The sequence below is a fragment of the Protopterus annectens genome, chromosome 8.part0, assembly GCF_019279795.1.
Source record: "Protopterus annectens isolate FY-2018-M chromosome 8.part0, PAN1.0, whole genome shotgun sequence".
NCBI classification, from domain to species: Eukaryota; Metazoa; Chordata; order Ceratodontiformes; family Protopteridae; genus Protopterus; species Protopterus annectens.
The window spans coordinates 1206213207-1206234318 of NC_056741.1; the positions used below are offsets into that span (position 1 = coordinate 1206213207).

A 21112-nucleotide genomic window follows, 5' to 3' on the forward strand; every position below is an offset into this window, starting at 1 on the left:
AGGAGTATTACATGCGCAACTGGAATATGACTGACATTTTATTGCTGAATCCTCAAAAAAAAAAAAAAAAAGGACAGCTCTATTCAAACTATCTCAAACAAAATATACAGATTTTTATACTATCCTCAATAAATGAACAGCACTGCCTAAATGTAGCAAAGGCTAAATGGTTACCATTCAGACAGACAGCTGATCTCCTTCTTGTTGTTAAATATATGGTAATTAGATAAGCCCACTGGACATGGTGTCCCTTTTCAGGGACAACTCAAGAGCTCTGTTTGGTTAAGTGACTTGCTCAGAGTTGCACGGTAGGCAAATGGAGGTGAAATGAATCACCCCTCTGTCTTTACTACAGGAAGCGGCCTCAACTCTGTCTAGCTTTCCAACAGTTTAAACTCCTGCATGCCAACACATTCTCCTCCTAGCAGCTAAACTTCACTGTACTAGTCATAGGTTCTCCTCCCATCTTCCTCCCATTTCATTTAAATAAAGCATTTCATATCCAGGTTTCCACTCTAAACTCAAAAAAAATCTAAATATGAAGGGAAAATGTAATTGCGTGCAATCACATAACCTATCACCATGTCTTCCTTTTTTATCATCCCCTACTTTATTATTCTTCTCTCTTAAGATTTAACTGCCCCCATAAGAGTACTACTTGTACCCTTCTTTCTGTTTTGTTGTGTAAAAATCTACTTATTTTATTCTTTATGTCACTGGTTACTGGGTTTACATAGTGCACTCAATAACTTCCCTACCTTGAAATATTTTTCATCATTTTCTGGTACCTTATTGCACTTGATGTGGTAAGTCATATATTAAACCTGTCTCTTCTGTGCTGCAACATCATTGCCATAACATATGATGTGTAGACTTCAAAGATAAGTGCAAGCTAAGAAACATGTTGATTAGAGCTCGCCCAATGTGAAAACTAAGGAATTGTTGAAAATGCCAGTAAAAGTTTATTAGTTTTAGTAAAATTCTGTTACTGGCTAGAAATTGTGGTGCCTGGATGCCAGCAAAGGAAAGATTTGGAGAATGTAAATGAAAATCAACCAGAAAAGAAGAAAATCTGTAGCTAGGAAGAAGCTTACAAATGTTCAACATAAAATAGTTCAAGTTTCATTTATTACAGGAGGTGTCTTCCATTAATTTAAAGGAAAGTAAATCAAATGCCCTCAGAGGTGTTTAAATAAATCTGATACTAGACGATTATATAAAGTCAGATAACAAAAGGCTGTAATAAATGAAAGAAGCTTTTAGTGGTTATTCAGATGAGCTCTTAAAACTGCAGAAATCAGAAAATGAAATGAAGGTGACACTACTAACTTAACATGAACCTCCTCAGGAAGAGCTACTCTAAAAATAGACTTAGAAGACAGAGCACGCAAAAAAAGTCTGAAATGTTGGGTATACCAAAGAAAATGGAAAGAATAAACAGCAGCATTCATTTTATGAAACTACAAATAGACAACTGGATTGGTTTTGCACAGCAGTATTTGTTAATTAAAAGGGCATATCATGAGTGTGTGCTGCAGATCTGCCCATCAGAAAGCAGCTGCAACCTATTTTAAGAATGATGAAGTCATACCTGACATCACTGAGCAAAAGGAAAAAGTATTAAAAATTGTGGAAGTGAAGTATTTGTAGAGAATGATTATTCACTGTATACCAGGCAGAAAAGAAACAAGTTCATTCTGGCAGTCAGGGGATGTTGAGAGGCAGATATGAGACGTCTGTTGCTGTTTTCAGTCATCTTTAGAATATTTTTTTGTGGAAGATCAAATACATTTTTGGAGGAGAAAAGCTGTGGAGGAAATAAAAGCATTTAGCCAACAAAGAGTGAGTGCAAGCTGAAATGGGACTTTTATTTGTTAGCTGTCTGACAACAAGAAAGTCCATAGAGAGATTTTGCCATTTAAGCCTTATCCATTGTTTCAAAGGAAAACACGAGTGACAGAAGAAAAGCCCAGGAGCTGCCTAGAAGAATCAAGGGTATCTTTGACTCAAACCCGAAAGTAATATTGAGAGTTGAAGATGATCAGAAAGGCAACCAACTATACGGTGAAACTGGTAAATAAGTGTGGGACAGCTGTAAAGCATCAATCCCATTACACACAGTTTAGACATGTGAACTGCAGTTCTGCAAGAAGTGACTTAAAAAAGATTAAAAGCTTGTTGACTCTGTTAAACTGGTGGAAGAACTGTAAAGCAAACTCTATTTTATGCCATTAATATTTAGAACACCAAATGGAATGAAGTAACTTTGTTAAACAAATTTTGTTTTTATTAATATTTGTTTAGAAAATGTCATGATTTAAACTGCACATCGTTCTGTAATGTAATTCTGATGGTGGTATATAAAAGTGTATTGATTATGCTATATCCACAAATAAAAGATAATTTCTACTGTTTTTATACAGGAAAATAATATTGATTATGCTATATCCAGAAATAAAATATAATTTCTACTGTTTTATAGAGGAGGAGATCTAGATTAATGTTCCTAGTTTAACTACAAAAACATTTTGTAAGCATAAAGGTATGAGAAACCAGAGAAAGTGGTTTAAAACATGAAACATGGTAGTTCTTTGTCACATTTTTAAATTTACTACCTTTTTGTTTCATTTAACCCATACTTTTATTTGATAACAAGCACCTTGCAGGTAATTAATCAATGATTTATTTAAATATTCATTTATTAATTCATTTGTGATGGGTCTGAACACTGTTTTTCAACTGAACTCTGCAATGTACAATGTAATTAACTTTCAAAAAGATATTGGCAAGCAATTAAGTGAAAATGAAGCTATGGGTAGTGAACAGTTATACAAGTTATTGCCTCCCCTGCAGTCTTAGTAATCCAGTTCGTTAAATATAACAATGCACAATTTAGCTTATTTGTTTAAGGCTATCCAGTGCATTTTACTTTGGGCTGAAAGGTAATGTTTACAGAAAGCATACAGGTTGTTTTTTTCTGTCTGGCAGGTAAAATAGGTAAGATAAGGGGTTGGGAGGGTGGCTTAATAGCTAAGGTGTTCGCCTTACAAACACAAGGTGCAGGGTTTGGGTTTCACAAGGAATAACTGGCTAGGCTTAACATGGCCCGCAAGGGCAGTTAGCTTAGTACTAAACTATGAACCTATGAATTATAAAAATAGATACCAACCTGTGCATGTGGTAACATAGCCTGTAGAGTACACATTAACTTCATTAAAATTAACTTTAGAATAAGTAGTACCTGAGGGTAGCATTGACTTGGGGCAAGTGCTCTTACCTAGTGGGGTAGACTTAATTTTTTGGAAAGTATTTATAGCTCTGTGCATTTGCTGTGAGTTAAGTTTTTTCCCTTTTGAAGATGTATGCATGTATGTATGTATGTATGTGTTTATTTCATGAATGTTTTTACTGATGCAGAATATCTTTGAAAATGTGACATGAGTTCAAATAGAGATGAGGAGAAGCAACAACATTCAATATCAGCCTGCCATTTAGTGTGTATGTGTAAGTTACAAGATGGAAACACATATTCAGATGAGCTGTCATGTGTATTACATGCAAGTTATAGAATTTTTATTGGAATGGCTGCTTTGTCAATATTAATATGGAACATAAATGGTCTTGCTTGTATAGATAAAAAGCAAAATGTATTGTTATATTAAGAAGTGTAGGATACAAATAGCAATGTTACATGACATGCATTTGAGTAGAAATGAGCATGTGGATTTGACAAAGGATTTCAAAGTGGATATTCTGTAGAGTATCGGGGACAAAGAAAAAGGGAGTAATATTGATTCTGAGAGATGCTTCAGTAGTGATAGAAGAGGAAGAAAGGACAACAACAACAATAATATGTTACTAGCAGGGAAGGAGTATTATGCTAGCATTTGCTTATATTCTACCTTAAACTATTATTAATGGAGTTTAGGAGAATTTTGGGAGAAATAACGTTTGAGCAAGAAATATTATTTACTTGTGTATACTGGAACCTGGTTTGCGATACTGAAGCTATTTCAAGATGATCTAGAATGGAAAATCTGACCGAGCATGATTGATTTCTGAAGCAGTATATGAAAATATGGGCCAGATTCCAAAAGGGCTGCACTCAGTGTATGTATGCCATGGTTCTAAAAGACTTTGTCAGTGTAAGTGACATACTTCAGTGTAAGGCCTATCCATAAACAAGCATAGACTGGGGGTTAGATTCCAAAAGACCTGTTCTCGGTATAAATGGTCACTTATACTGAAAGCAAGTCTTTTGGATTCTGTCCCAGTGTGTTATGGAAAAAGTGAATTCAGTGTCATGAAATTATAATTGCATATTATTCTCAAGATACAGCAACTAGGCTAGGCTGGATATAAATTATATAATATGAACATTGTATTTAATTGAAAATTTTGAGAGCCAACCAATAAGTATATCAAGTCATGTACCAATAAGAATTAAGAAAATGATGCAAGGTAATGATTTAAAAGTGAGATAGTAACACTTTCCTACTTACCTGTTAAAAATAAAGGAATAAAAGGACTGGGTAGTGGATATGATAGGGAAGACAGAAATTCCGAAAGGAAAACTACTAAGTGGGATAAAATAAAAATAAAATGAAGTTTAAAAGTATGTTACACATAAGAAAGAAAGAGATGAGGAAACAAAAGAATAGGATTTATTTAGAAAGGTGACAAAGGTTAAACTATTGCAGAAAAATGTGAGTTTCACAGTAAGTGGAGCAACTGTAGAGTGTTTAATGGAACAGGTAAGCCTCCAGGGATAGGTGGTATTCCTGAGGATATTTTCAAGTTAAGATAGAAGAAATCAATAACTGTCTGGAATGCTTTGTTTATTTTATCAGTATTTCAAAGGATGAGGGGGGTGTACCACAATTTTTGGAAAAAGTTATGGTGGCTATATTACCCAAAGAAGGTAAAGACCCTTTAGATCTGGTTTCATAGAGACCCATTTCAATTTTATTCCTTTATTATAAAGTGTTTACATGTATACTAGCTAACAGAAACCAAAATTAATAGATATGAAGCAGTGTAGATGTTCTTCATGTTTCACTGTTGCAGTTATCACACTTGAGTTATCTGCCTGCAGGTAGCCCTCAGTCAACCCGAATACCAGAGACTTAGTATTTCTGCGTCAGTTGCTGTCGCTCCAGGACTGACATCAGGTTGTCAGGGGTATAAAAACAGCCAGCCGACGCCATTACCCCAGTCTTTCTTGCCAAGGAGCCCGAAGCAGAAGCGGTTAGCACGAGTGCCGGTCGGCCACTACATGAGTTTTCTTTCTGAATTTAATCATCCTGAAATCTTCTAAAGCTAAGTACCCCATTGGGGAGCCTTTTTTCTTGCTCTAACTGATGTCAGAAAAAGTTAACAATTGTCTCGCCTGTGGAAAGCAAATACCACACTGAGATTTCCATTCTTACTGTGTCACCTGTTTTGGCCCAGACCACGACGTACCTCGTTGTTGGTTTTGTGCTTTGTTCGATGCACAAACTATTCATCATCGGGTCCTTATTGTCGCCAAATACTTTCGCTCTTGATCTCCGTATTCCGAAATGGCTTTGGTAAGCTATCTGACTACTGATCTTCCATAAAAACGTAAGGATAAAGACAGAGACAGACTGCATAGGTCCAAATCTGCCAATGACATTTCCATTAAGCTAGTTGCCAGTTCGCCAGTACTCAGTGAGGCACTTTCGCAGCCCCTGATGCCCACTTTGATGGATTCGCAGGCTGCTACCGAGACCCATTTGGAGTCCGGTATGCCACGAGACTCTCCTTTGACTATGGAACCTGCAGATGTCTCTACCTTGGATGGGTCTGGAGCTGCTGTGCAGGCACCGGCTTCCAAGGAAGTTCTTCGCACTACCGATATTTGACACAAACCGACGACTTCTTTCGCGTCTTCAGTTATGTCTAAAACTAAAAACCGATGACCCAAACTCTAGCACCTGCTTCCTTGTCACAACATCAAATGCTTAAAATGACAGAAGACCTGATTATGCTGATTAGGGGAAGCCAGCCTTCCCCTGTTAAGAGAAAGATAGACCTGTCCCCATCAGCTTTAACAGACCAAGAGTGCAATGACTCTGAGGTTTCTGAATATGACGACATGCCTTTATCTGCTTATGAGGATTCATGTGCAGAGGAATCCATTCCCTCTGCTTCACCTCCAGAGGATTTTTCCTTTTTTGAAACCCTACATACTTTGAGAGCATTTCCACTGGAAATGCCAAGACTATCCTCAGTCCAAAAAGAGACTCAGAGAATTTTTAGATTTGCCGCAACATAGACCTTTAGCAATACCTCCAGTTCTGGATGTTGTGGATGATGTCTTTATGGAATCCAGTCTAACTCCTGATACTTTACCACCACCACCCAGGAGAGCTCCAACTCCAGCCTGGGACCTTAACTTTGTATTGGAGAAACGCAGTGTTCCCCCTTTCAAGCCAGCTGCTACAGCAGACTTAAAATTCCTTTCATGGAAAACAGCTTTCCTTTTAGCAATCACTTCAGCAAGAAGGGTATCTGAATTACAGGTCCTTATGGCAGTGGAGCCTTTCATCATCTTTCATGCAGACAGGGTGTCCCTCAGGACCAATCCCTCCTTCATGTCCAAGGTGGTATGCAATGTGGCCCTCAATCAGTCCATTCATTTGCCTACCTTCTTTCCTAATCCACAGAACAAAAGGGAATGGATACTGCACTCATTAGACGTGCACAGAAAACTTAGATTCTACTTGGACAGGACTAAGCCTCAAAGGAAATCTGAACAACTGCTGGTGGCATTTGCTGCAGGGGCAGAGGGGAAAGCTATTTCAAAGCAAATGATTTCCAAATGGATCGGCCATTGCATTCATTTCTGCTACAAGCATCATGGAAAACCTGTCCCACAGGGGATCAGACCCCACTCAACCAGTGCTGCATCTACCTCTACAGCCTTTCTCAGAGGCGTCCCTACCAGGGACATCCTAGAAGCTGCTACTTGGAGTTCTGTACATACTTTCACCAAGCATTACCATCTGCCAGTTTTCTCTAAGTCCAGAGCTGACTTTGCCACTGCAGTCTTGCAGGGCCTTATAGCTGGTCCTAATGCTATCTAATTGCCTCCTCCCATCCTTAGCTTTGGGAATCTACCCAAATGTGATGACTGCAACAGTGAAACATGAAGAACATATTACAGTTGTGTACACTTACCATAAATATAGATGTTCGAGTGTATTCACTGTTGCAGTCCTGGTTACCCTCCCTCCGGCCCCCTTACTTCTTTTGGCTATACCTCTACTCTCCTTTACTATGCTCAAAAGTTTTTTGGTGTATTTGCTTTTTTGTTGGAGGTATAACCTTGTATATTTATAGATTTAATTGCTTCCCATTAGGGGGGCACCTGACATCTGTGTCAAGAAAAATTGATGTAATGGCATCAGCTGCATGTTTTATACCCCTGATGACCTGACGTCACAGAAGAAGGGACAGCAACCAATGCAGGACCCAAGACTTTGTTAATCACGCTGACTGAGGGCTACTGCAAGCAGATAACCCAAATGTGATGACTGCAACAGTGAATACACTTGAACTTCTACGTTTATGGTTAGTATACACAACTGTACTTTTTAAAACTCCATACAGAATACTTTGACAGAAGTAACGAGGGATGAAATGGTTATTTTGAGCTGGAATGTAACATCTGAGTTGCCTAGACATAGCAAAGCCTTAAGTGTAATGCTACTGGCTACCATAGAAGTAACTACTAGAAAATAGAAATCAAAATCTAAAATAAACACAGTAGCAGTTAAAATAAATAAATAAATAAAATTAACAGAAGTTTTGAATATTTAAAGGAGAATGTAAGGAAAGGGAGGGAATAAATTTCATAGATCTAAATTTATGGGATCAATACATGCAGAATAATGGACTTCCAGGATAGCTGCACATTGAGTAACAGCTTAACTCTAGCTTTCCTAGTATGAAAACAGAAACTCAGCAGAGAAGGCCAGTAGACTTTTGTGTTTATGGGTAAATTTCAGTAACTGGCTAGTAAGTATACTGCCTGGATGCCAGGAAAAAAGAAGTACAAAAGCACCTGGAAAAAATCAGCTTCAAAAAGTGAGGAAGAAACACTGACTGGGGAAAGTTCTGCAGCTGTTCAGCTAAAAGCAATACAACCTCCAGACATGACTTCCAGTAACCTATAGGAAGATAACACAAATGCACACAGACCTGTTTAAAATAAAATAAAAAAAATGGAGTATATCAACACAACAAAAGGCTGGAAAAAATGGAAGAAGCTTTAAACAGCTGTTCAGATGAGGTAGAAAAGCTGCAAAAATCAGATGATGAAATGAAGAAAAGGCTGGCTGAATATGAGACTCCAGAAGAGATACTTCAAAAAATAATAGAATTGGAGAACAGAACAAGCAGGGAAAACTTGAGCTTTTCAGCCATGCCAGAGAAGCTGGATTAATTTTGTGAAAGCACAAATAAGCAACTGGACTGGTATTCCACAGCAGGAGTTGTTAGTTGAAAGGGGCACATTGTGTGTATGCTCCAAACCTGGCTATGACAAATAAACTTAGATATTTAATAATAAAGATGCAATCCTACCAGCAAAAAGAGTTGATTCTGACAAAACTGTGGCAGAAAGACAAAATACTAAAAGTGTGAGACAGCAGGCTGTGGAGAATGATTTCTGCGTGGTATACAATCAGTAGAGGATTAAATTTATTCCACTGTTCAGGGAATGTTGAGACGCAGTTGGGAGATTCAAACTGCTGTACCCAGCTGTCTTCAAGGTATTATATCCTGGAAGGACAAAATCATTTTTTGATGAAGTACATTCTAAGGAGGAAATACAAACTTTTGTCCAACACAAAGGGGGCTGTGAAACTGCTTCTTCTTCTCCTGGTAATGAAGACCACAAAGAGACTGCACCTCTCAAACCTTTTCCAATGTTTCAATGGAAAATATTGGAGAGAAGGAAGGGAGCATGAGAGTTGACTAAAATAATCAAGAGTACACTGGAAATGAAGCAGAGAGAGGATGTGGGAGACTGCTATGAACAGCAATAAAACCAGTAACTTAATGTGGAATTACAATACAGTGATTATATTTGTGAGATATGACAACAAGAAAACCTGAAAGTTTTGGACGTTTTCAGAATTTGTTGGACTTGTGGGGGATTCTAAAGTATATGCTTTACTTGATGTTCAGAAAAATGCTTTCGGGAGGGGAAGAAAGTGGAGGAAGTTAACTAAGTAAAGAAAGCATTTTTTTCTTAATAGTACTATTTTTGTGATGTTTGTTTTTTTTTTTTTTTTGCATGCTATAAAGTTTTATCAGATAGTTTTAAGTGTAATTGGGATTGTAAATAGGTGCTGCTGTTTTTTTTTTCCTTTCTTTCTCCCTTCTCTTTTTCTTCTTCATTTTTAAGAAATGGAGGCACTGAAATGTAAAAAAAAGCCTGGTTAAAAGAGCATGACAAAAGAAAAATGAATGTATTTTTTCTCATTCTTACATGGGGGAATGCCTGGAATAATGACTTTGGATTGATTCAGTGTCAAGTTTTAAAAGAAAGCTAGTAATGAAAAAGATCATTAAATATTATGAGGCTTTTTTCTAGCAAATGGAAAGTATACTTAGCAATTCTGTATCTGACCCTCATGTCTCCAGGGAATAAATAAATAAATAAATAAAGAGAAATTGACTTTCTGGTTCTAATGTCTCCATGGAGACAATCTGATAGAGACGTTGGTTATAGTCTGGTGGAGAAGGATTGGTTGGGGGAAAAAAAGGAAAGAGAAACTGGCTAAGAGCTAATGTTCTCTGAAAGCACTCAGGGGTATTCTAGCTGGGAGAGCTATAAGATAAGACAAAAACAGATAGCACTTAATAGAAGCACAGGCTGCACCATGCATCTTAGCATGAATAACCGTTCTTTTAGGTTAACTCAAGTCTGTGGGTGTGGCCTTCAGCTTGTGACATTTATTCCTATTAGGAGTGTAAAATTTCAATTTTTGAAGATATACATAGTTTTGTGTGTTGATATTAAATTAATGGGTTTTAGGGGGGGGGGATTGCGGGTTGTTTGTTTTTTTGTTTTTTTGTTTTTTTGCTTGAGGACTTTCAGTAAAACAAAACATTTTATAAGCTGTAACAGGCTGAAATGGGTATGACAAGAAACATCTAGATAAAAGTTCAATCTGCCGTATGGTGCATGCATGTAACACAAAAGCTGGAACTAGACATTTATCAAAAAAGGTGCTATATATATAAAAGGTGGAAATAACTTTTTAATACAATGATGCTTTCTGTAATGTCTTTAAATGTCAGTGGTCTCACAGATAAATACAAAAAGCAAAGAATAGTTAGCTATATTAAAAATGTAGAGTGCAAAAAGCTATTTTACATGAGACACACTTGGAAAGACCTGAATATGTGAATTTGATAAAGAAAGTTTTTCATGAGGGATATTCAACAGAATATCTAGGACAAAGGAAAGGGGGAGTACTTAAATTGCAAGAGGAGCACCAATAATGATAGAAGAGGATAAAAATAATGACAGATTTGTAGTGCTAAGGGGCTACTGGCAAGGGAGGAGGATTACAGTGGCATGTATTTATATTCCTTTTAAAACTACTATAATGGAGGTTAAGAAATTTTTGGGAGAAATAATCAGTTTTCAGCAAGAAATATTACTTATACGTGGGGACTGGAATTTGGTTTGCAGTAGTGAAGATGTGTCTGGGAGGCCCAGAAGGGAAAGCATAACAAAGGGGGGTAGATGTTTGAATAAATTTATAAAGATATTTGACATGGAAGATATGAATTCAGTAGTAGGAGTTCAGCGTGAATTTACATATTATCCAATATATAAAAATTGGGCTAGTCTGGACAGAATTTACATTTCACAGGAACATGTGCATTTAATTGAAGGTCTTGATATACACCTAATAACTATTTCAGATCATGCACCAGTAGTAACTAAAATAAAAACACAGAGCAATGAAATAAAAATGAGACACTGGCACTTTGCCACATATCTGTTGAAAAGAGAGGAATTTAAGGAATGGATAGTGGAGATTATTGAGGAGCTATTCCAGAGGGTAGAAATTACTTCTGAAAATATAGCTAGGGAGTAGGGTAAAATTAAGATGGAGTTTAAAAATAGGGTGAAAATAAAAGAACGGGAGCTATGCTTAAGAAGTAACACAAATTATTTTTATGGATTGGCAAATGTTAAAGTATTGCAGAATGGGGGGATCTCAGAGCAAGAAGAGGATCAACTGCAGAATTCTAAGCAGAAAATAAGGGATTACCTCAATAATTTGCACAAATTTAGAAAGATTGCTGTAAAGCAACTGGATTTTTTTTGATAATAGCACTAGAGCACAAAAACTTTTAGGGCAACAGAAAGTAGAAAGGGCTGTCGCCAAGCTTTGGGAGCGTATAACAAGGAAGGGGACAAGAGATCCTGCAGAGGTATTAGGTATATTTCAGAAATTCTTTGAAAATCTGTATAAAGCAGAGCAATATGGAAATCAAGAAAAGATAAAAATGGAAATGTTTATGGAAGTATTAAATATGCCAAGGTTAGAAGGAGATATGAGGCTCAATTACTAGTGGTTAGGATAAGAGGAGATGAGAAAATTGTGATGTATAACCAATCTATGGGAGAGTCCCCATGAATAGATGGCATTCCTATGTAAGTTTGGGAGCTGGAGGGAAAAACTTATAAAGATCTGGAATGTTTTTTTGACAGTATTTTAAGAGGAGAAGTACCAGCATCCTGGAAGAAAGCACTGTAATACCTGAAGAGGGTAAAAATCCATCAGATCCAGCTTCATACAGGCCCATTTCAATACTAAACCATGATTATAAAGTGTAAAGACAAGTATAAAGCCCCCTAAAGACAAGAGGCTCAAAATCCAGGCTGAGAATGTCTTCAACCAAAAAGCACTAGATAAAACAGCAAAATAATCCACAGGTATACGTTCCAGGTACCAGTTTATTAACAGGAGACACAAGCGCTTTCACAATGCTTCATCAGGTGTAACTCTTCCATAAAAGATGAACACCTTATATACTCATCATAATTAATCACGTGACAAACAATAATCAATTAACAGTTAAAACAGTTTAAAAAGACAGAACATATAAATATAAACATATAGAAAAATAGAAGTGCATAAATATAAAATACAAATATAAAAATACATAAATATATATAAAAAGTTTAAACATATAGGGCAAGGATTTTCATCTATTTAAAGGTCTATTACGAAGTATAGGCTTGATAGGAACACATTCATTGAGGCCATGCCCAGAGCTAGATCTCAGCCTTACAATCCATCTTGCTTCTATATCCTCAGTTCTGGCTCTCACATCACCTCCCCTATTATTTTCATATATAAGAGATAGAACTCTGAAAGTAAATACATGGTCCTCTCCCATATCATTAATATGTTTAGCTAGAGCATTTATCTTTGACTTCTTTCTGACATGATACAGATGTTCTCTCATTCTTTCCCTAAGAGTTCTGTCAGTTTTGCCTACATAGAAACAGTGGCATAATTGGCACTCAGCTAAATAAACAACATGTGAGGTGCCACATGTAGCACCTACCCTGATATCAATAGTTTTTCCAGTATCAGGGTGATAAAATAGCAAACTTGTATCTATATGGCAACATTGTGGACAATGACCACATGGTCGTGTGCCTTTAAACATCACAGAAGGTTTCTCCTCTTTCACTCCACATAATCTCCTATACAAGTTCTTCTTGTTTTTAAGTAACACAGACATTAACCAATTAAGCATTGGTTCACTGTTCACTGTTCATGCACCCAGACTTTGTCTTTGATAATGTTGCTCGCAATCAATTCTTTAGAGCATCAAGACTTAGTGTGGATCCTGTTGAATATGATCATATGATGTTTAATACCAGTATTGAATTGAAGCACCGGGGTTATTCTAGTAATTGTATTAATAAAAATGAGAAGATGGTGAGGCAAATGAGATCTAACAAAGCTAAACCATATTTTTCTAATACTGCTCCCAGACATACTAAAAACAGTGAACCAATGCTTAATGTCTGTGTTACTTATGCTAGGGATGTTAAGCAATACACGGATATTATTAATAGGTACTGGCCAATATTGGTCACTGAACCCACAATCTCCTCTCTGATTAGTAATAGACCACAATGTACATTTAAAAAAAAGAAGAACTTGTATAGGAGATTATGTGGGGTGAAAGAGGAGAAACCTTCTGTGATGTTTAAAGGCACACGACCATGTGGTCATTGTCCACAATGTTGCCATATAGATACAAGTTTGCCATTTTATCACCCTGATACTGGAAAAACTATTGATATCAGGGTAGGTGCTACATGTGGCACCTCACATGTTGTTTATTTAGCTGAGTGCCAGTTATGCCACTGTTTCTATGTAGGCAAAACTGACAGAACTCTTAGGGAAAGAATGAGAGAACATCTGTATCATGTCAGAAAGAAGTCAAAGATAAATGCTCTAGCTAAACATATTAATGCTATGGGAGAGGACCATGTATTTACTTTCAGAGTTCTATCTCTTATATATGAAAATAATAGGGGAGGTGATGTGAGAGCCAGAACTGAGGATATAGAAGCAAGATGGATTGTAAGGCTGAGATCTAGCTCTGGGCATGTCCTCAATGAATGTGTTCCTATCAAGCCTATACTTCGTAATAGACCTTTAAATAGATGAAAATCCTTGCCCTATATGTTTAAACTTTTTATATATATTTATGTATTTTTATATTTGTATTTTATATTTATGCACTTCTATTTTTCTATATGTTTATATTTATATGTTCTGTCTTTTTAAACTGTTTTAACTGTTAATTGATTATTGTTTGTCACGTGATTAATTATGATGAGTATATAAGGTGTTCATCTTTTATGGAAGAGTTACACCTGATGAAGCATTGTGAAAGCGCTTGTGTTTCCTGTTAATAAACTGGTACCTGGAACGTATACCTGTGGATTATTTTGCTGTTTTATCTACTGCTTTTTGGTTGAAGACATTCTCAGCCTGGATTTTGAGCCTCTTGTCTTTAGGGGGCTTTATACTTGTCTATACATTATACTTGTTGTCTGGGCTCTGTTTCTACTAATTGTCTTCGTAATTCATGATTATAAAGTGTTCATGTCTGTAATGGCTAAAAGAATGGTAAACATATGCCAAAATTGATAGATATGAATCAGTGTGGTTTTGTGGAGGGGAGGCAAACATTTGAAAACATTAACAGAACATTGATGATCCACAGGGAAGCAGAATGTAAGAAAATACTATTCTTGTTGGTGGGTCTTGATGCAGTGAAAGCTGGGACTTTATGAGCAGGGTAATGGAAGTATTTGCATTTCCTGAAAAAAATATAAGGTTGATTAGGAGGATATATGAGGGATTTAAGGCAAAAATTAAAGTTGGTGGGGTCCTTTCTGAAAAATTCTACTTGAGCAGAGGAATCAGGCAGGGGTGTCCTCTTTCTCCTTTGTTATTTGCATTATATTTAGAACCATTGGTAAAGAAAATAAATGACTCAGAAATTCAAGGATATAATTGTTATGGTAGTCAAGAAAAGCTGGTTCTATTTGCAAATGATATTATTTTATACCCGACAAAAACAGGAATAGACATTACAGTGTTCTGGACCATTTTGAGACAGTTTCAGATGTTTTGGGCTACAAAATTAATGAAGCTAAAACAAAGGCAATAGTGGTAAATTATGTACCCTCACATGAATTGGTTCAGCAATATCCATATTTATGGGGACATGATTAAATGAAGTATTTAGGAGTATGGATTAAAAATGATTCTGGTGTGCCAGGTAAGGATATGTGGGAAGAGACTAAACAAAAGTTAATACAAAAACTGAGAAAATGGATGCTTTGTTATATGGATAGTAAGATATTAAGCAGTTAAAATGTTTTAGTCCCATTAGTATTATATACAGGTCAGACATATTTTTACCAACCAGAGGAGAAGTTATGGATAGCAATTAATAAAGAGCTGAAGGGCTTTATCTGGGAGGAGAAGACGGCAAGAGTCAAGTGGGATAAGCTGATTCTCCCAGTAGAACAGGGAGAATTGGGGTTACCCTATTTGAATGGGGTATTTCAGAGCTACACAGTTAAGACTCATACATAGCGCAAGCATAAAACTGTAATTCAGCATGGAGAGAGATGATGAAGAAACAAGGTGGGAAGCTCAAGAAATAAGGAGAGACTGGGATTTTGGATGCAAGCCTTCAAGGAGAATAACAATAACCATACAGAATATTATATCCATAAAGTAGCACAAAGTATCCTAAGAACTAAGCCAACACTGGAATGGAGAAAGGAGATTCTGCAGATAGGGATGACTACAATTAGGGATATAGACAGTAGGCAAGAGGGGACTGGAATTTATTGGAGAAAACTGACAAGGAACCCAGGTACTGGGAGCAAATAACTAGAGAGGGAAAGATGATAGAATGGGAAGATGCCAAGAATTTATTTGGACTGCTGGTTAGAGATTGCCTTCCCTATCACGGATTGCTATCAGACTATAGGCAAAGCGAAAGAATGGGGGGTCCTAAATGAAAGACCAACACTGGTAGAGTTTTTAATAGAGTCTAGAACAGAAGCTGCCATTAAAAAAGGAATAATTAGTAGAGCATATAAAATATTGCATGATAAATATAGGAATCAATCAGAGGAGGTTAGAAATGATTGGGAAGAGAGATTGGATAAGGAATTCACAAAGAAACAATGGGAGGATATGTGTATGCCTCCCAAATATGCAACAAAATCTAGAAGATTTGGGATTTTTGCTTGGAAATGTTTGCTTGGGGTATAAAAATATCTCTGTAGACTCCAGAGAATTGTTTTGTTAGGTAGACAGCAAATGTTAGAGGTGTGATGGGGAAGAAAGGGGTAATTGGGAACAAATTTTCTGGGAGCACAGTGAATTGGTGGACTTTAAGGATTCCCTGCGGGATGCACTGTCAGTGATGCAGAGTGGGCAGATTGATATGATGAGAGAGATGATTTTTCTGAGCTATGATACAGTAATGATACAGTATCAGAACTGACTAGACATGGAATCTGTGTCTAATTATGTTGGCTCCCAAAAAAGCAATTACTAGAAAATGGAAATCAAAATCTAAAACTAGTATACTAGAAGTAGTGAATATAGTAACAGAGATAAAACAATTGGAATTGAGATCTTTAGAAAAGGGTAGGAGCAAACTACATAGGAAAAATTGGGAACTGTGGGAACAATACATAAAGGGGAGGAATGAGATTTAAAAGATGGCAGTATTTAAATGGGATAGGTAGTGTTTGACTTAAAATGATTCAATAGATTATAAGTGATATATAGTGTTTGCAACTGGGAGTGTGTCAGTATGGTTTGTGATGTAAAATGCTTGCAACTATGATTGTGTCGATGTGGTTTGTTTTCAGTTTTATAAATTTTAGCCTGTACCATAAGTGATGGTTTAATAAAGATGTTTCTTGCTTAAAAAAAGGCTAGGATTGAATAATTTATGTAATGGTAATTAGGTTATAGTTATCTATAGCAATATATATGAAGTATAATGTTTGTAAAAGTGACCTTGTTAATACAGTTTAGATGCGAGTTGTGTAATGCTTTGTGTCAGTTCTTTACTGGATCACTGCTGTGGACATGATAAATTATAGAAAGGAAAGATATCATATCCAGGTGCCCTTCTATAAGAAGACAAGTTAAAGCACAGTAAAACAAATCCTAACAATGAGTTTCTCTGTTAGCATGAAGGAAATGAGCAATAAAGGATGTCTGGATAGCTATGAAAGAGCTGTTGAATCTTGGGAAGAGTGTATTGCACCCTCACTGATAACTATCCCTTAGGATTGTGTGTGCCACATTGCAGTGCATTGTAAGTACTGCCATTTGCATGGTGCACAAGCTTCAGTGTATAGCCTAGCAGCTGCAGGATAGGAAAATGGTGGAGTGTTGTGTATTGGGAGATTTTAACATTACATAAAAACAAAGTAGAGATAAGGCTGCACAGTTCAGGTGCAGATACAAAACACTTTATTAGTAAAAATGGTAAAAATGTGAGCGCTTTCACATTCAAACCTAAGAACACTTAATCAGACATACTCAGTTTAACAGCATGAGTTTAAATACAACTAATTACCAATCATATTACTTCAAATAACCCTCAAAAGGTGGCTCACTAACAAAATTAGGCTTGTCACCATTTATTAACATGCCAATGTTTTTATTCATAGTATTTTATAGAGGTTGATCTGTTTGAAAAGTGTTTTTTATTGTTTGTGTTTCTATGCAAATATCTTATTATGTGTGATTTATGACAGTAGAAGCACAGATAATGTACACTTTTATGCAGAGGGTCTTTTAAATGTTTTGTTAGTGAGCCACCCAATCCAATGCTCACCCTAAATTTCTTTAGTCATCTGCTTCCTATCCACGCCACCCTCTTTACACTAAAAATATTGTATTCTACATGAAAATCACTGACTTTTGTCCATGGCTCACCAGGCCATTAAAACAGGCTAGATATCACAGTTAAAATATGGCACTATTGGATAGCTACTCAAATACAAAACTCCATAAGAAATGTATTCTCTTAAGACAAGAAAGTAGAAAATCTGTAAAAACAGACAAATTGTACTACCTGAAATCTCACTAGAATTTACTGTTTTCTTGAAAGAATTAGTAACAGCTATATGTCTCTGCACTGAATTTCATTTCAGCCATGTGCCCCTACTAGATGTAGTGCATGGAGATGTCTGGCTGTATAGCAGCCTGAACCCACCATACAGTGGTTATTTCAGGACATCATTCCTTTCTAATACTGGGAATAAAAATGAAAAGACAGCCCTATAAAAGATGAAAGCAAGTGATTTAACAGAATACATGGCCGTCATTTCTTGTACCGAAACTGTATGCCCCTGCTAAATTACAATGACTTTGGTGGTAGTATGTTTAGATGTTGGATACTGTGTTTTTAGATTGGGGGTTGCAGAGAACATAGCCTCTGTGCGAAAAAAAAATCCTAAAAATGCTCCTTTTCCACAGTTTCAAGTCTCACATTTACAGTTCTTAGCAGTAAGTCAAGAAGTCAACCAACTATATTACATAAACCATGATACAACTGTCAAGGTTTGTTTTAATTTAACTTTTAGCATATTTCATTGCACAAAGTAAATAGTCGTTATTAACAAGTATATACCATGGCATATACCTGTCTGTGAATAATCTTACATACAACAAAATGTGTAACAGCCCACTAGCAAATGCTATCATAGGTTCATAGGTACATAGTAGACTGGCTGCCCTTGCAGGCCATTTTAAGTCTAATCAGATTCTTTTTATGCTCAAAATAGCCAGTCTTTGTAGAATCCAGACAACATTCATCTTTATTAGCCACAAAAATAACTCTCAAACAAAAGCCTTTCAGGTTAACTGAAAGTTTTAATCACACCTTAATGAAAGACCAGTCAAAGTTTGATTTGAAAATGCTCTTTCTTTATCTTTCCTTAGAACTAGAGTCCATCAAGATTTTCCAAAAACGTAGTGTTTTCTTACTTGATCTCTGCACTTCCCAAACTTAATATATGGCTTTGTGCTGATGACTTTTATTACCATTACAAGATAGAATGTTCTAGTTTTCTTTTTCTTAGACAACAGTAATAAGAAAAATGAAAATATAAGGTGTACAGCATTTATCTTGACTAGGATTTTCTTGTAAAAAAAAAATGCCTTATCTGAATCTTTGTTGTAATGAAAGTGTTAGTCCTACTTCATAGGATCTCAGTTTGAACATCGTTTGTCTTAACTTTGTGTTAAAGCTATGTCACCGAATTAACTGAATGCATAAAAGTGAAATCCCATAGTAATGAGGATGACTCCATGAATTTTGCCCGATTCTTTCCTGCATTTGTCTGGGCAGTACGTGACTTTACTCTGGAGCTGGTGGTCGATGAAAAGCCCATCACCGAAGATGAATATTTAGATACTGCACTCAAACTAAAGACAGGTACGGTATGGTATGTCTGTTGTTTCTCTTTTAAATGCAAAACACTAAGTGAAAGTGCAAAATTTGGAAATATTAGTAAATTTCATGCTTAGTCCTGCCAGGTCCTGTTATATCCTGTTTTATGTTCCCCGAAAGCAGCTGTGCTGTTAGTTGAGTAGTTGAGTGCGAGACTCCTAGGGCCTTTGTTTCAGATGTATGGAGTTATGCTTGCTAGCAAGGATTTTAAGATGCTAGTATTGCCTATGTCACTGCCAACACCAATAAACACTTGTGAAGCTTTCTTTTTCATCCACTTAAAAAAATTAATGTAACATCAATATGCATTTTATGAACATTAAGAAGCAGGAATCTCTGTTATTACAGACTGACTGTAAGCCTCATTTATTTATCACGAGCCAAAAATTTCATGAGGGACAAGGCATAAATAGGAGGCAAAAATCATGGAAATTAAAAGTTAATAGAACAACGGGTTTTGCATCAATACACATTTTGCAAACTGTGAAGTTCTAATGTCAAAGATTGACTGATTTTCAGTGGTTTCCACAAACTCAAATATTTTATGAGAAACAGGGAAAAATCAAGGATGTTCTGCAAAATTGCACAGCAATAGAAATGTTTTATGTTAGCATTTCAATTGGAGGAACTTGTTTTCTGAAGTTTTGTCTGACATGACTTTTTATAAAATACTTTTGATAAGGTTTAGTATATTGCAGTAATGGCGAGTAGCTGACAAATTATGCTAATGTCGTAACATTCTAAGCAGTACACAGACTCACTACTGTGGCCCAGTGTTCTTCATTATTGCCAGATTTTGTGTACTTTTTTGTTTCCTGGTTTGCTAACCATGTAAGTTGACTAATTCTTTAATAGCCTTTTCAGACATGATCCATACCACATTGCAAGAGTAAACAGCGTTGACATGTAGGAACAAATTCAAGCTATAAACCAATCTTGTCTTCCTGTCCTAAATTACAGTTTTGGAGTGATTGACTGGCCCCAAAAGGTGTTGGATAGATTAGACAGGAAAACAAGAAGGATGCTTCATGCTCGTCACATGATTTATAAAAATCAGTGCATGCCAGTATTGTATATTCCCTGTTCCAAAGGAGGGATAGGCCTCCTTAATATTGATTATATGTATAGATCTGCAATCATGGGACTACACACATATCTGCTGACCTCACAAAACCCAAACATAGTGAAAGTTTTAAAACATGAAGAGAATAAGTCTAAGATGACTTCTAAGTTTAGCAGAAGCATATTGGTGTCAAGCGGGAACAGAAATCAAACCAGAAGTAGACAAAAATCAGGCAACAACTGAATGTGCCAAAAAATAAAAGAAAGAATATAAGGTGAAGGATCAGATGAAAAGGTAATAAATGTGGAAAATGTATAAATATAGTTGTAAGTATAGAACCGCTTGGTAGAACCTCATGTTGATCAGGATTGAATGCAGGAATGGTTAAGGAGAGCCAAATTCAAACTAAAAGATGAAAGGTTAATATTGGTGGCCCAAGATAGTGAGCTACATACACATTGGTTACAAAGTCCATTGAACATGTGCGAGAAACAGACAAATGTAGGTTTTGTAAAACAGAATTGGAAACCGTTGCATACCTTGTTGCTGTTTGTAATATACTAATAGCAGAAGGACTGTGTTACTGTAAGGCATAGTAATGTAGCAAGACTGTTGCACTGGGGATTGTGCAAGCATTATAACACTGCAGTAGCTGAAAAACACTGGAAATATGAGCCACAAAGCATCAAAGAAAATTAAGTCTACATCCCATGGGATCATCCATTGCCAATAGTTCAAAAGATACATGGAATAAAACCAGATATATAGTGGTCCATGAAAAGAAGACAAAAGCAGCATTGGTCATTGAAATCGCTACAGAGAGAGAGAGAAAGTCGTAAAATGTCAGGATATGCAGGTAGAAGCGAGAGCAATGTGTAAGAAAAGATACCCAGACAGTTCCAATAGTAGTAGGAGCAATGGATCTTATAAAAAAGAATCTACAATCGTATTTAGATATGT

The 21112-nt window shown here is 36.3% G+C and overlaps 1 protein-coding gene across 4 annotated transcripts in view; it reads left to right on the plus strand.

The window, feature by feature from the left end:
- LOC122809309 (guanylate-binding protein 1-like) overlaps positions 1-21112 on the plus strand; it is a 713173-nt gene that overhangs the window by 496024 nt on the left and 196037 nt on the right. For all 4 annotated transcript variants that reach the window (XM_044080701.1, XM_044080704.1, XM_044080703.1 and 1 more), the window contains one exon: positions 18887-19074. In XM_044080701.1, the coding sequence (XP_043936636.1) occupies positions 18887-19074 (188 nt within the window). The remainder of the gene's footprint in view (positions 1-18886; positions 19075-21112) is intronic.